This window comes from Odocoileus virginianus, chromosome 8 (genome assembly GCF_023699985.2).
Source record: "Odocoileus virginianus isolate 20LAN1187 ecotype Illinois chromosome 8, Ovbor_1.2, whole genome shotgun sequence".
Lineage (NCBI taxonomy): Eukaryota > Metazoa > Chordata > Mammalia > Artiodactyla > Cervidae > Odocoileus > Odocoileus virginianus.
In genome coordinates this window covers 66,524,485-66,540,847 of record NC_069681.1, presented here as the reverse complement: position 1 = coordinate 66,540,847, position 16,363 = coordinate 66,524,485, and the positions used below count along the sequence as shown (strand labels likewise).

Sequence of the window (16,363 nt, the reverse complement as noted above, 5' to 3'; positions counted from 1 at the left end):
GAAGACTAAGCCAGCCTGTACCCCCTACATCTAGGAATTACCAGGTGCCCACATTTGAGCCAATAGGTTTCAGCAGAAACATTGTATGTACGAGGGACATTTGTAAAAAGGATTAGATTCACCCACTTTCCTTCCTCTGTGCTTCTGACTATTGGAATGAAGGAATACAGTCTAGATTTTAACAACCTTCTAGGACCTAGGGTGAGTTTGAGAACAGCATTTATTTGACAAGATGCTGTGGCAGGTCTCTGAGCACAGCGTGAAGTGATCCAGGCACATGGAATCACTCATCTCCAGGCCTAATTTATGTTCAGATAAATAAAACCATATATTTTAAGTGACTCTCAGTTTGGGTTTTTCTATTATACACAGCTGAATCTAATCCTTACTGATAGAGTATCACAAACTTTAAAGTCATGTTCTTATTTCAACTTATACAGGCATTTCTACCAAGACTTGAAAACACAAAACTCTGGCGGATTTCTCTTGTGGCTCAGCTGGTAAAGAATCGGCCCACAAGGCAGGAGACCTGGGTTCAATCCCTGGGTTGAGAAGATCCCCTGGAGAAGGGAAAGGCTACCCACTCTAGTGACAGTACATGAAATTTTTACAAGCCCATCATTCTGTTCTACCATCTGTTTTTCTGTAATCCAATGCAAAGATATCAGCAAAATGGGAATATTAATTCACTAAGTCACCATTTTCCTCATTTGAGGAACATGATTGAACAGGCCATGTGTGGGTTATTCCACATCCTGACTTTCACTCACTGATTAGGTGTTGAGGTTTTGTGATTTCTAACCAAAAAAAAGAAAAAAGAAGATTTACTACTTGAGACTGTCATCTGTTTAACTCATAAGACTCAAGGAAGACAGCAATGATAATCTTTGGAGTTTTAGAAATAATAGTGACATAAATATACTATTTATTTATAAAACACAACTAGGTAAAAATCTTGACTACAGATCATCACACAGGTGTTATATTATTACTTCATGTTATGTTATCTCATTGAATCTCTTAGTTCCTTATGAAATGAACTTTGAATATCTACATTTATGCTGTTCTGAGAGCTTAATCAAAGCTTTCCTGGTCACACAACTAATTAGCGTCCCTGGTAAGATAGTTGAATAGTCAATATCCATTTCATCCTCTTTCTTTTCATTATAGAACCCTGATATTTTTTGAGGTATGTTCCTCTGCTACATAATGCCATATGCATCAAGGACAGCTGGGCATAATGCCAGGCTCCAGAAAGTAAATCCTCATGAGAACCAGCCTTGTGATATTTCTCTGATGAAGGATTAGACACATTATGTAAACCGGTCCAATAAGATCAAAAGAGAAGTCCTATACTCCATACTAGGGGAAGAGGTTTACTTTTAAAGGCTCCTGCATGTAAATAAAAACTGTCCAAATTACCATTTGCATCCATCTTGGAACCGTGTAACACTGATCCTAGATGACAGAATATAAAAGAAAGTTCTTGATTTCTCAGTGACATTGTTGAGTTGTTAATCTGATTGCACCAAGATACTTAGGTGAAATATAAATTTTCTTATTTTCAAAAAGTTTAAATCGTGTTTCTTTTACTTGTCATCTAAATCATTCACTTTGTTCTTCTGGCCTATCAGAGGTAACAATCAACCTCTTTCAATTGCCCTATCCTTTCCAGAAGGTAGGCTAGCTTATTTAGGGAAAATCCCATCTGGATAAACATGTGATTTAAAGGTAGCAAATAGCTTAATGGCTTAAACTGGAAATCCTGACTATTAAGATAAACAGTAAACAAACGCTAAAGTTATTCATATTTGAGAAAATTTAACCTTGACCCAATTTCCAAAAAAAAAAAAAAAAAAAAGATAAAGACCTTAGCACAATATTACGGAGAAAAAAAAGTTACAACCAATGGTGAGTTATAAGAGATCTCTAAGCAACATACTGAAAAAAGATAAAGAAGATATCACATACGATGGTGAAGATTCTCAAAGCGTATCATATTTATCCAACTTCCTAAGCAATTTTATCAAAACCACAAAGATTCTAGTCAGTAATCCTTACTGAAAAATTTATGTGGGAGGTAGAATAAATTATAGACATTGATACTGATGATATAGACATGTGATATTCTGCCACAAAACCATATCAGGTTTGTTCAAGTATGTGTGTGTGTTTGTGTGTGTGTGTGAATCATATGACTTTCAGCTACATGCAGTACTGTTTGATGTAATTCCCATCACTTTAGGTAGTACCTTGACATACAAGGTTGGAACATCACACACTCAGTACAGAACACAGAGCATTTTGACTACATTATTAATGTTTTAATAGTATTTTAATAATACAGTGAAGAAGCTTAAAAGGTAAATGTTAAGAAGACATACATTTGTTTTGCTGCTTTATTTTAGTTATTAATAAACAATGCTTTTGAACCATAACCCAGTGCTTTTCAAATCTAACCTGGCCTTTAGAACCACCTGGAGAGATCTTTTTCTCTAACCATTTAGGGACCCGGTGCTATAACCTCTATTGTCATGAGGAATAAATGCCTTCTACAAAACAAATGCACCATAATAAAATATTTGATAAGAAAATCATAGTGTTAGTTGCTCAGTTCTGTCCAACTCTTTGTGATCCCTTGGACTGTAGTCTGCCAGGCTCCTCTGTCCAGGGGATTCTCCAGGCAAGAATATTGGAGTGGGTTGCCATTTTCTTCTTCAGGGGATCTTCCTGATCCAGAGATCAAACTGGGTCTCCAGCACTGCAGGCAGATCATTCACCTTTTGAGCCATCAAGGAAGCCCCATAAGAAAATATGTCAGAGAATTTAACTTACTTTAAAAAAAAAAAAAAAAAAAAGAGGGATTCCTCAAAATTTGAAGATACAGAACTTGGAAATATACAATCTCATTTTTCCCCCCTTTCGCTTATTTTCGAAGCAGTCAGAGAGATAGTGTGAGCACAAGACACCTAGACTTGGGTCTAAAGCTCTGTTCATGTCACTGTTTGGCAAACTTCAGAAAGTTATACAAGTTATTGGATTGTTACCTTCCTCATCTGTAACGATGACAAATAATGACAAATTATTGATAATTTGACATTATAATAATGTCAAATAATTGACATTATTGACAAATAATGACAAACACATGCTGCAGGGTAGTGACTGTTAAGTGGAGGATCTGTAAAGACATTTAATGATGCCTAACAAACTCAATCTCTCCCTACTGTTTTAACATGAAGTTTTGGAATTGCTTGTCTCACTGACTTCCACTCTGAATTTCAGTTTGAAATTTCAGTCTAACATCTCCTAGTGTACAAAGAGAAGCAATATCTTTTTCTTCCTGGGTTTCAAGTCAATATCTCAAAGGCTCAAGGGAAAAATCAAACAGAATAAAGCAAAAAATCCCAATGAACTAAATTCGTCCTACAACTGTCCTCACAGCAGTCTCATTGTGTGAAATCAGTGGTTAGTCCCCTGTTGTTTCCCCTGTAGTCTTCCCTCTTTTCTGGTAACACAGGACACAAACAGAGCTTCCTGAAGATTTCCATCCTGACAAGCACATCTAGAATTTGCTTAATTCTCTACTGATCTTTTAAAAATTTTTCTGCTCTTCTTCCCCTTCTGGTCCTTATCACGAAGTCTCAGCAATCATAAACACCCAAGCAACAATTACAATGACCAACATCTTGCATTCACGGGTGCTTTTCATGCACCAGAGTCTGAAGTGAGACACTTACAGATGCTGCCCCATCGAATCTTCCCAAGGTCTCTGTGGATCATAGGTAATTCAGGGTCCGAGGAGCTTGCTCAAGTTTTAGCTGGGTGACATCTGGCAGAACTGAGCAGGGTGTAAATGTCTATCTGACTCCACAGCCCAGACTCTTAACCAGCACTCATTCATCTCAAAGCAATCTCCTACATAGCCTACAGTTTCTAATTAGCCAGGCCATTAACAATTGCAAGAATCTCTATAACTCATACCTGCTGTTTGAGGGCATACTGAAATGATTCTTTCCTTGGCAATTTGGGCAAATTTAAATTTTCCCTTCCAGCTTATCAAAATAGTCTCCATGTTGTAAAGCACTAATCTACCCTCAATGATTTTTTTGTTCCCCCTTGGAAAGTTTTTTGGTCTCTACTTACAGAGCAAGTGAAGTTGCATTTGGACTTCAAAATGAAGTACTTATGTTTCTCTGAGTTTGTATTTTCCATTTAGAAAGCAAAATTTAAGACTGCAACTTCCCATAAGTACTCTATATCTCACTTTCCTGCCATACTAGCCTCCCTACCAGTTACCATCTTCTAATACACCATATAATTTACTTGTCTCTTTTGCTTAGGCTTCCCTGGTGGCTCAGAGAGTAAAGAATCTGCCTGCAATGCAGGAGGCCTGGGTTCGATCCCTGGGCCACGAAAATACCCTGGAGAAGGAAGTGGCAACCCACTCCAACATTTTTGCCTGGAGAATTCCATGGACAAAGGCTACAGTCCATGGAGTCCCAGAGTTGGACACTTCTGAGCAACTAACACTTCTGCTCACTAGCTGCTTTCCCTCACAGAATGCAAGCTCCATGCAAACAGAAGTTATGCCAATGTTGCTTGGAGCTATATTCTCCATACCTAAAATATATTCTCCGTACCTAAAATTATATGTGATAGCTCACATATAATAGTTGTTCAATGAATAATTACCAGATTAATGAGTAAGCAAAAGTTACAATGGACAGATGTGTCTATTGTTTAGGAAAGCTGCTTTTTCCTTTTATTTATTTATTTTTTGGAGAAATGTTACAATCTACAATTATTAACCAAGATTATTTCCAGTGCATTCATCTCCTAGTATAATAGTTGGTTTCTAGCAAGTCAACAACAAAGACCTTTACTAGGAATGCTAAAATGCTTTTAAAGTGATTTTATCAATTTTTGTCTCACAGTAAATAAGAATTTCATTGAAGCCTCATGCAGATGACTTGGCATTGTCAGACCTTGTAAACTATTTCTAAATTTGATAGATGTAAAATTGTACATTTTCACTGTGGTTACACTGGCATTTTCCTGGTAATAATAATATGGGAAATCATTTCATATAGATATGAGCTTCTATTTTTTCTCATTGCAAATTCATTTTATAATTTTTTCTGATGGATTATTTTTTTTCTTGGTTCAGAAGAGTCCATGATATCATTCGTAGGGTAAATAAGTGGCAAATATCTTCCAGTGAATAGTTTGATTTTTTATTTTATTTTATGGTGACTTCTCACAAAGAGAGGTACTTACTAATTGTAGTTTAAGTTATTAATCTTTTTTGCATGGTTTATGATTTTTATCTGTTATAAGAAATTCCTATAGAGATACGGTTATATACTGACCTCTAAAAAGTTTATAGCATTAGTTTTACCTTATATGTTCAGTTATTTAATACATCTGGAACTGATTTTTATGTATGGTGTGAGGCAGGGGCATATTTAATGTTTTTATTCAAATGAATAACCAACTCTTCCATAAATAACTATTGAAAATTCAATTCTTCACCCAATTTTATGCAATGACAACTTTGTTACATATCAAATATCCTTATTTTTTCAAGTGCAGAATCTTCTACATAATTTCTATGTGATTTCAAACAATATTCCTTAAGGAATCCTTAACCATATTTTTAATCTGTAAAACTTTGTATAGGATTAGAGAAGAAATCTCATGTCACTCAGGAATTTAATAACCTAAGCTGATTTAAAATTGTATTTTCTCTTAGCCCATTAATGTAGGCTCTCTATGAGAGTTAAATTTGGATACATAATCAATCAAAAATAATGTGGAAAAGTTAATACTTAAATGTAAGACAATTTCTAAACAGGCAATTTACAATTGCTATGCAAAATCTCTAGCTCCAAGCCTGTGGCAAGGCAGACTCTATTGTGTTAGCTATCACCTTTCACCCACACTGGATTTACTGCAAAAGTAGATGGAGTGACTTCAATTTCTATTGCAGCTCTGTTAATCTGAAATAATGTGAGAGCAAGATTTTGTACATAAACATATCAAGAAATTAATACATTTTATGTAAGTACAGAAAAATGAAGATTAATGAGTCATAACACAGAGGATTTAATGTTTGATGATTATTTTGCTTTGAATTTGTGAAAAAATAGTCAATATATTATTATAACTTGGGAAGTGTTTTACAAAAAGTATATGTTAAAAAGAAATCTCATTATTATGCTGTGCTGGTAAATCCTTCATTTAAGTGATTTTAGGCTATTGGAAATATTAAAATCACTAATTGCTGGTTTGCAAAAAATTTGAGATTCACATAGACACATACAACATTTTGTTCTAATAACTTTCTAATCATACATGAACTACACTCTCTTTACTCCTGGTCTACCATGTGGACTTTCCTACAGTATAAATGTAGTGTATCAATTACTACCGAATATATTGAATTATCAGTTCAGTTCAGTTCAGTCACTTAGTCATGTTAGACTCTTTGTGACCCCGTAGACTGCAGAACGGCAGGCCTCCCTGTCCATCACCAACTCCCAGAGCTTACTCAAACTGATGTCCATTGAGTCAGTGATGCCACCCAACAGTCTCATTCTCTGTCATCCCCTTCTCCTCCTGCCTTCAATCTTTCCTAGAATCAGGGTCTTTTCAAATGAGTCAGAATTTCACATCAGGTGACCAAAGTATTGGAGTTTCAGCTTCAACATCAGTCCTTCCAATGAATATTCAGGACTGATTTCTTTAGGATGGACTGCTTGGATCTCCTTGAGGTCCAAGGGACTCACAATAGTCTCCTCCAACAGCACAGTTCAATAGCATCAGTTTTTTGGTGCTCAGCTTTCTTTATAGTCCAACTCTCACATCCTTACATGAATGACCACTGGAAAAACCATAGCCTTGAGTAGATGGACCTTTGCTGGCAAAGTAATGCCTCTGCTTTTTAATATGCTGTCTACGTTGGTCATAACTTTTCTTCCAAGGAGCAAGTGTCTTTTAATTTCATGGTTACAGTCACCATCTGCAGTGATTTTGGAGCTGCCAAAAATAAAGCCTTTCACTGTTTCCCCATCTATTTGCCATGAAGTGATGGGACCAGATGCCTTGATCTTAGTTTTGTGAATGTTGAGTTTTAAGCCAACTTTTTCACTCTCCCCTTTCTCTTTCATCAAGAGACTCTTTAGTTCTTCACTTTCTGCCATAAAGGTGGTGTCATCTGCACATGAAGTTATTGATATTTCTCACAGCAATTTTGATTCCAGCTTGTGCTTTATCCAGTCCAGCATTTCTCATGATGTACTCTGCATATAAGTTAAATAAACATGGTGACAATATATAGCCTTGATGTACTCCTTTTCCTATGTGGAACCAGTCTGTTGTTCCATGTCCAGTTCTGACTGTTGCTTCATGACTTGCATACAGGTTTCTCAAATGGCAGGTCAGATGATCTGATATTCCCATTTCTTTAAGAATTTTCCACAGTTTGTGGTGATCCACACAGTCAAAGGCGTTGGCATAGTCAATAAAGCAGAAAGATGTTTTTCTGGAATTCTCTTTCTTTTTCAGTAATCCAACAGATGTTGTCAATTTGATCTGTTTCTTCTGCCTTTTCTAAAACCATCTTGAACATCTGGACATTCACAGTTCATGTACTGTTGAAGCATGGTTTGGAGAATTTTGAGTGTTACTTTATTAACATGTGAGATAAGTGCAATTGTGCAGTAGTTTGAGGATTCTTTGGCATTACCTTTCTTTGGGATTGGAATGAAAACTGATCTTTTCCAGTCCTGTGGCCACTGCTGAATTTTCCAAATTTGCTGGAAATATTGAATTATGCTCCCCTCTACCAAATCTTTGTTTTACTGAACTGAAGTCAATATACTTATCCTAAGACTCTTAAAGGCTTGTGTTATAAATTTTACAATGGAAATCAATAATTTCCTGATTAGAATGCTTACTCTGACCCACCAGGGTGCTTTAAAAGTTTCATTTCACAAAACTTGAAGGGTCTATTAAGATATATTCATCTGGTTTTATGTGATGCAGCCATTGAAAATATTTTTCTTATTGATACATCTATAAACTTCAGCATTTATTCTAGAGGCACATGAAAAATTCCTCAGAGTATGAAACTCACTATATTAGTGTATAAAACTGAATAAATTATTACAAAGACATTATCAGTCAAATGTTATATGAATATAAGCATTTATCAAATATATACCACATGGGAACATTAATTCTATGCAGTTAGTAGAATAAAGCAGGCTATATGCATGAGCTTTATTATAAAAGTCAAGTCCATGAAAATTGTTGGATTACTAGAGTACATTACGAGAAATGCTGGGCTGGAGGAAGCACAAACTGGAATCAAGATTGCTGGGAGAAATATCTATAAACTCAGATATGCAGATGACACCACCCTTATGGCAGAAAGTGAAGAAGAACTAAGGAGCCTCTTGATGGAAGTGAAAGAGGAGAGTGAAAAAGTTGGCTTAAAGCTTAACATTCAGAAAACTAAGATCATGGCACCTGGTCCCATCACTTCATGGCAGATAGATGGGGCAACAGTAAAAACAGTGACTGACTTTATTTTTCTGGGCTCCAAAATCACTGCAGATGGTGATCTGCAGCCATGAAATTAAAAAACACTTACTCCTTGGAAGGAAAGCTATGACCAACCTAGACAGCATATTAAAAAGCAGAGACATTTCTTTGCCAACAAAGGTCCATCTAGCCAAGGCTATGGGTTTTTACAGTGCTCATGTATGGATGTGAGAGTTGGACTATAAAGAAAGCTGAGCACCTAAGAATTGATGCTTTTGAACTGTGGTGTTGGAGAAAACTCTTGAGAGTCCCTTGGACTGCAAGGAGATCCAACCAGTCCATCCTACAGGGATCAGTCCTGGATGTTCATTGGCAGGACTGATGTTGAAGCTGAAACTTCAATACTTTGGCCATCTGATGAGAAGAGTTGACTCATTTGAAAAGACCCTGGTTCTGGGAAAGACTGAGGGCAGGAGGAGAAGGGGACGACAGAGGATGAGTTGGTTGAATGGCATCATTGACTCAATGGACATGGGTTTGGGTGGACTCTGGGAGATGGTGATGGACAGGAGGCCTGGAGAGCTGCAGTTCATGGGGTTGCAAAGAGTTGGACATGACTGAGCGAGTGAACTGAACTGATATGTTACCTTTGAAAACCCGATCATTAAGTTGATTTTACATGTTTGAGCATATCACATGAGATGTGTAATATACATGTCATGCATATGTTATATTTATTAATATATATGTACCTGCATGCATATACATAGGTCATATATCTGTTCTGTATATATTTTACATGTGTTAAATGATATATATATATATATATATATAAATTCATGTTATGTATAACATGTAAACACGTTATAAAGTGAATTTTGTGATTAGGACTTTTGTTCATTCTTGTATTCATTCATATATTTGTAGATATTACACTTAAGGGTAGGATGATAAAGCAAGTCAAACAATTAAAATACTCTGAATTATTACATACAGTGTTTGTATCTAAATTGCTAAATAGAATCTCTGAAACTTTTTCTTTGGGTAAATTACTTTATGAAGACTTAAGATGCACTGAATACAATTAAACTGTAGTCCATGGTTAAATACAATTTAATAACAATAATTTAATTCCAAAAATAAAAGTTATTATAGGTGAGACTCTGGAGTTTCTTAACATGTAATTTTAATATGTTGCACTAAATTTTCTAAAACAGCTCAGAGGAACAAATATTTACATTAGATGGAGTATTCATTTAAAAACTGACATAATCTGAAAGAATTTAGATATAATTTCCATTGCGAATCAAAGTCAGTGATATTTTCCCCTTAGTTGATTGGATTTCATTATTATGGGATCATCTGTGAAGCAAAGAAAATAAATGAACAAAACATAAAAATTGCTTTTTACTACTAATTCAACAATTTCACAATACTGCACATGGGATAGGCAAATAACCCTCTTTGTATGAATGCCTCAACCCTCCCTTGGTATACATTTCCTATGAGCTTTCACCAAATACAAGACTTATTTCGAGTGTATGTGTGCTAAGTCACTTCAATCTTGTCCAACTCTTTGCTACACTAAGAACCTTCGCCTGCCAGGCTCCTCTGTCAGTGGGTTTCTCCAGGCAAGAATACTGGAGTGGGTTGCCAAGCCCTCCTCCATGGAATTTTCCCAACCCAGTGACTGAACCCATGTCTCTTATGTCTCTTGAATTGGCAGGAGGATTCTTTACCACTGGCAACACCTGGGAAGCCGAAGAATGGGTAGTCAATGCATCTGCTGAAGATAGATGGAAAGAGATGATTTCTTTTAAGAAAATACAGTCTATAATAGAGATAGAAAATAATTTAGTGTTACTCTAGATGAGTCATTGACTTTACAGGTGAGGAAAAGTAGGGTTCAAGGTGTAATTCAGTCTAAATACCACTACTACATCAACTTCAGTGGCACCATTCACTTGCATCACTACTGCCCTGTAATATATTTGAACAACCCTCATGTTGTCTTTCAACATTTGTAATGTCTTTATGTTTTAATCACTAGTGCCAAGACACTTAGTTGGAGTATTATGAAAGAATTTATTATTCTATCACATTTATGTATTTTTTGTAAAGAAATATATGACTATATCATTTAAAATTCAAAAGAAGAAAGAAGTGGTATGAGGAGTTGGCTATTAGGACCTAATTTCTTTCAGAAAGAATTATGCTAAAAACTTTAGCATCTGTTGTACTTGATTATTGAAGCTTTATTTTCTTTGGCTTCCAAAAAATGCTGTTAACATTCAAGCTAGTAGATTAAATGTTATTAGCTTTAAAACCTTTTAAAACAAGTAATCAGTTGAAGTGATAATGGAATTTAAAGTAAGTACATTCATTAAATTGGTTTTTACACGATTGTGGTTTCCCTATTGGCCACATGAATCTCTATACCTGACATTGCTAATTATAATAAATGGTATATGTATATGTGATTAACTTCACACTACACTTAAAGCAGACATAAAGGTAATTGAAGAACTCTACTGTCATGTATCATTCTAGCAAAGAAAATCTGGTTTTGCTAATTTATTTGTCTTACACGTAAAAAATTGAGAGTTTTTCACAAATGCAATGGACCCATTAAAATCAGAAATTTAGACTGAAAGTGATTACCAATTTGCTATTAGATGAAGGCAAAGAGATTCATTAGGAAGGAGAGAAGGAAGGAGGGGGGAAGGCAGCTAGGAAAGAAGGAAGAGGGGAAGGGAGATAAGGAATACTGATAGGAAAGATTCAAGAGCAATCTTCCATATTAATATGTACCAATTTAGTATTTCAGTTACTTAGGCTTGAAGAATTGGCTCCATTCTTATACATGGCTAGAGGCATAGTTTCAATACTTCTTTTTTGTGTCAAGACACCTGTCTTTTTACTTCAGTGCCAGAAGGGTTTAGCATCTTGTCACTGAAGCAACACAGCCTGCACATTTATAGGTGTCACTCACTCTACCATCTGTTCCTTAGGATAACAGGCACCATTATCAACCAACCTTCACCTGAGGCTTTAACAATCTCTGTGGATTAAAGTTCAGATCTACAAGGAAGAATGGCTTGCAGTAATATTGCCATTCAACTTTGCTTGACCTTAACTTTCCTGCTGTCAATACCACATTGCAGCCCGTTAACTGGTTTTTTCATCCTGTGTGTGTATTGCCCCGTACATTCCTTGATTACGTAATGGAACCATGTCAAAGCCTTCTCACTTTTATTAGCATTTTTGGTCATTTTTTCTGCTTCCAGTTCACTAAAACACTCAAGGCTATAGCTATAATATTTTTAATACATAAATTTAAATGAATGAATCCTAATTAAATTTCACTTCTAGGGTCACTAATCAGATAGCTTCACAAATGGAACTGACTCCCCCCCACCCCACCCCCCACACACAAATTGAAATAAGAGGAAAAAGGAGGGTATTATATTAAAGCTGGCCAATCCAAGATAAGCAAGTTTATTAAGAGATTATTTAATACAACATGAGCTATTTTTCCTGTGTAATCTAAAATAAATAATATTGCATATAGATATATTTATTTTAAACTGATTAACAAATGTTTGTTACTAACATTTTCAGGAAAGGCATCACCTGAAAAATGATTTATAAATACCAAATGGTCAATATATAGCTGTACAAAATGTCACAAATTCTTTCTTCATCTACTCTATTTATTTACTGGTGATACGTAGTATTTCCAGATTATGAGTGGTATTTTTATGCCCCCTGGATTTTTATGACTGTCATTATTTCTACATATGGCATTCCTCCACATTCAAATGATAGGAAAAAGGAAGTGGGTTCTGTTTATTCATTGCCAATCAAGCTAATAAAAATGTTTTGCAAGATGGTAAAACATGATAATGCTGTCAACTGAAAGCAGCTCATTACAAGAAGGAGCGTTTGTGCTCATCTTGTTCTACACTGAACTTTTACTGTGGCTATAAAACAGCATCCCTTTGTTACTGCAAACAGTGAATTCTGCTCCATCCTTTTGCTGTCCCCACTGATTTGTTTGTGTGCTTGTTCATTGCTTTTGGAAGGATTCAGCTCTTTTCTCCTCTGGGAAGCAGTAACTGTAGTCCAAGAATGTTCTAGGATGGCAGTCTGAATGCTCCCTTCTCCATTTTACAGGCGATATTAGGTTAACCAATGATCTATTCAACAAAGCAAATAATTTAGGCTTTCAGTGCAATATGATATTGGCATGATGAGTTGGCTTGGTCCTTTGGGGGGAATTTTCTACCAGTTACTACTAGCCTTTGGCTTATGGGACAATTCTGGCTTTTCTCTGCAGTTGATTGGCACTTAGGTGTAATGACCACTCCTGGTCTATTTGCATATGTGTGAAGGATATTTATTTCCTCAGCCAGCTCCACTTTCACATAGCATGATGGTACTTTTGCAACGTGCATAGAAGCTAGAGAAAAATGATGTTGCAGTCCCTTGTCTGTAAAGTACATGCAGCCACCATGAAACATGATAACCCCAGTATAAGGTTCACATTACTGCAGTAGTCTTGCTTGTAACCATTAGTCTCTTTTCTTCAATTAATAACAGTCACTTAAACTGTCTACCAGTCTACCACAGATAGTGCAGCTTCTTCAAAGAACTCTGCTTCTCTGGTTTGAAAAGTAAGTATGTATAATCATTTTTCAGTTCTGGATGATACTGAGGAAAGAAAATCATAATTCAGTGCCCCCCATAGGAAATATACATAAATAATGAACTGAAAAAACATCAAGATTTATAGTATTTTTCAGAATACAATTTTGCTCTAGGGAACTAATTCATTCAACAAGTATTTATTGAATTTCTACCACACACTGTAAAAATGATGAATAGAACAGTTCTTGCCTTCAAGAAGCACAACGTCTAGGGAGACAGATATGTAAAGACATAATTATACTATATTTGTATTATTGCTATACTAAAAGGCATTGGGAGTATATTAATGATTAAAGATGGAAAAAATAAGAAGGGAGAAATAGGGGCATACTGCGAAAAGTGATAACAAGGAAGGAAAGTTTAATTTGTATAGCAGAGGAAGATTTTAAAAGGTGGGAAGTGGGGGAAATTCTATTCAAAGACCAGAAGAGGTGTAAATGCATAAACTAATGGAATAATATGACTTATTAAAGGAACTGCAAGAAATAAAGCTAATTCATATATTTGAATAGAGAGAAAAAACCAAGGATGTAAAGAAAGAGATGATCCAGGGGATAGTTCTATGCCATGTAAAGTAAAAAGATTCTGTCTCATAGAAGACAGAGATCTGTTGATTGGGAGTTAGCTTTCAAAATAAGCACTGTATTACTTTTTCTAGTACTCTAAGCCTTGTATTGGCTTAAAGACTATTTAATCAACCCTTGTGGGAAAGTAGAAGGAAGAAGCAATTAAAAATGCAAGATGATAATGATGTATATTTATTTAATATTAATTTTACCCCATAATCCCAATGTACATAAGTTTCAAATTAGACTTCAGCTCTCTGCCACAGTGATATGGCTCTCTGAATTATAAATGTTCATCTTTGGCTGCTTCAAATTTGTTGGAGAATAAGGTTATTGCAAAGTATGAAGTATTAATCCTCTAGTAAGAAACTTTCTAAGTAAACCACCTATGTAAATCTTAATCTTCAAAACAGCTTTGCATCAATAGAAAATGAAGACATCACCAGATCACTGCACATGTTGATCACACAGCTATGATTATTTCTTGTAAATAACATTAAACCTGACTATAGGACATATCTTTCTTTCATATGCAACATATTTCCCCACAATATAATTAAGAGCAAGCACATTAAAATAAATACACAAACTGGATTTCTTAAAATAAGGGACACCATTGTACATAGTACAGAGTAGTATTGTACATAGATGGTTGGATGGCATCACTGACTTGATGGACATGAGTTTGAGCAAGCTCTGGGAGTTGGTGATGGACAGGGAAGCCTGGCGTGCTGCAGTCCATGGGGTCACAAAGATTTGGACATGACTGAGCGACTAAACTGAACTGAACTGAACTGATTGTACCCAGAGTAGAACAGAGGTCTGTGATGTTTGAATATCCTTTCCCAGTTTAGCTGGAACTTTTCTTTCTAGCCTCATCTGTTGATCTTACCTCATCATAACATGGTCTTATCATTACATACACATAGAGAGCAAACATTTTTTTTTTAATGGAATAAAGGGAAGGAGGGGAAGAGAAAGGGAAAATAGAAGGGGAAATAAGAGAAAGAAGAGGGAGAAGAGGATGAAAAGGCCAGAGAAAAAGAAAAGGAAGAGAAGGCGATAAGGAAGTCATTCTTGGGAGTTTAAACAGAATCAGTGTTTTTTATTTTTTTCTTGTTTTCCAAAGGTATTATGTGTGGTGCCCTGAATGAGAGGGGAATTTGAAGAAAAATGGATACATGGGTATCCATGTATGTCTAGGTCCCTACGCTGTTCACCTGAATCTGTCACAACATTGTTTGCTAATCGGCTATACCCTGATACAAAATAAAAGCAAAAAATAAATAAAAGTCTATACCCTCAAAAATAAATATATTAGCCACTAAATTTTGTACTAACACAGATATAATCCTGTGAAATGTATAGCCATCTCTTCAATATATCAGTTCTAAATACAACTTAACCATATTCTACCAAATTTTGAATGCTAAATATACTGAGAGATTGATTTAAAAGTTAAAAATCTCTTTTCATGGCTAGCAATTCTCTAGAACCATCTTCTCTTCAGTTCATCTTTCTTTTTCTCTGGAGTATAAGCATTTCTGTTAGCAGGCATGAGGGTCCAAAAGACTCATGTCACAGAGAAGAGAGTCCAGTTCTTCTATCAACATTACATAGAGTAAAGATGGTTCTCTCTGGATTTGTGTAAAAGTGAACATATTTGAAATGACCTCTTGGTGGTGATCTTGAAGGAGGTATTTGTCTAACTGAATCTCACCCAGGGGGAATGCTGAGCACAGATCCCAGATTTCAGAGCTGCTTCACTCATTCTCTTCAACACTTTTCCAAGAGCAAATACATTAATATTTTCTTCCCAAAGAAGATGATTATAATCAGAAATTACTGGTATAGTATGAGGTATGAAGTTGCAAAGAAATGACTCTAAATGATTTTAATTATTTGGCTATATAATCTTCCTTGAAGTTTATATTGAATTACTTATAATAATTTATAAACTATTTATAAATTTATTATATTTATAATACATTTATAATAATTTATTGAATTGTTTGGCTATATAATCTTTATTCCTATTTTTCCCAGGTGGATATTTTACCATATTTTGTCTTGTACATTTCACAGTCATATTTTACCATATTAAACTCCTTTCCTATCTTCACTCTCTGAATTTACACTCTTATACCATTGTTTTATTAAACCCATGGTGGCTCGAGTGGTAAAGAACCCACCTGCCAATGCAGGAAATGTAACAGACTCTGATTCAATCCCTGGGTCGGGAAGATCCCTTGGAGGAGGGCACGGCAATCCACTCCAGTATTCATGCCTGGAGAATCTTATGGACAGAGGAGCCTGGCAGACTATGGTCCATAAGGTCGCAGAGAGTTGGACATGACTGAAGTAACTTAGCATGCACTGTTGTTATCTTAGTTGGAAAGTATGAAAGATAGTTTACATAATTAATGATTGAGGAGGGAATCACGTTGACTGAGTAAGGAGAGGCAGTCAGACAGTTGTGAAAACTATCATCCCATATACCATGCCAAGGATAGATGGTTGTCAAAGCGGAGATTGTA

General features: G+C 35.6%; 1 protein-coding gene across 13 annotated transcripts in view; it reads right to left on the bottom strand.

The window, feature by feature from the left end:
* PCDH9 (protocadherin 9) overlaps nt 1–16,363 on the bottom strand; it is a 1,090,977-nt gene that overhangs the window by 541,276 nt on the left and 533,338 nt on the right. Inside the window, exon 4 of one of the 13 annotated variants that reach the window (XM_070471608.1) lies at nt 2,703–2,780. The exons of the other annotated variants lie outside the window; for them this stretch is intronic. Coding sequence (XP_070327709.1) covers nt 2,718–2,780 — 63 coding nt within the window. The 3' untranslated portion in view covers nt 2,703–2,717. Of the gene's footprint in view, nt 1–2,702; nt 2,781–16,363 lie in introns of those variants that run through there. 13 annotated transcript variants of the gene reach the window in all.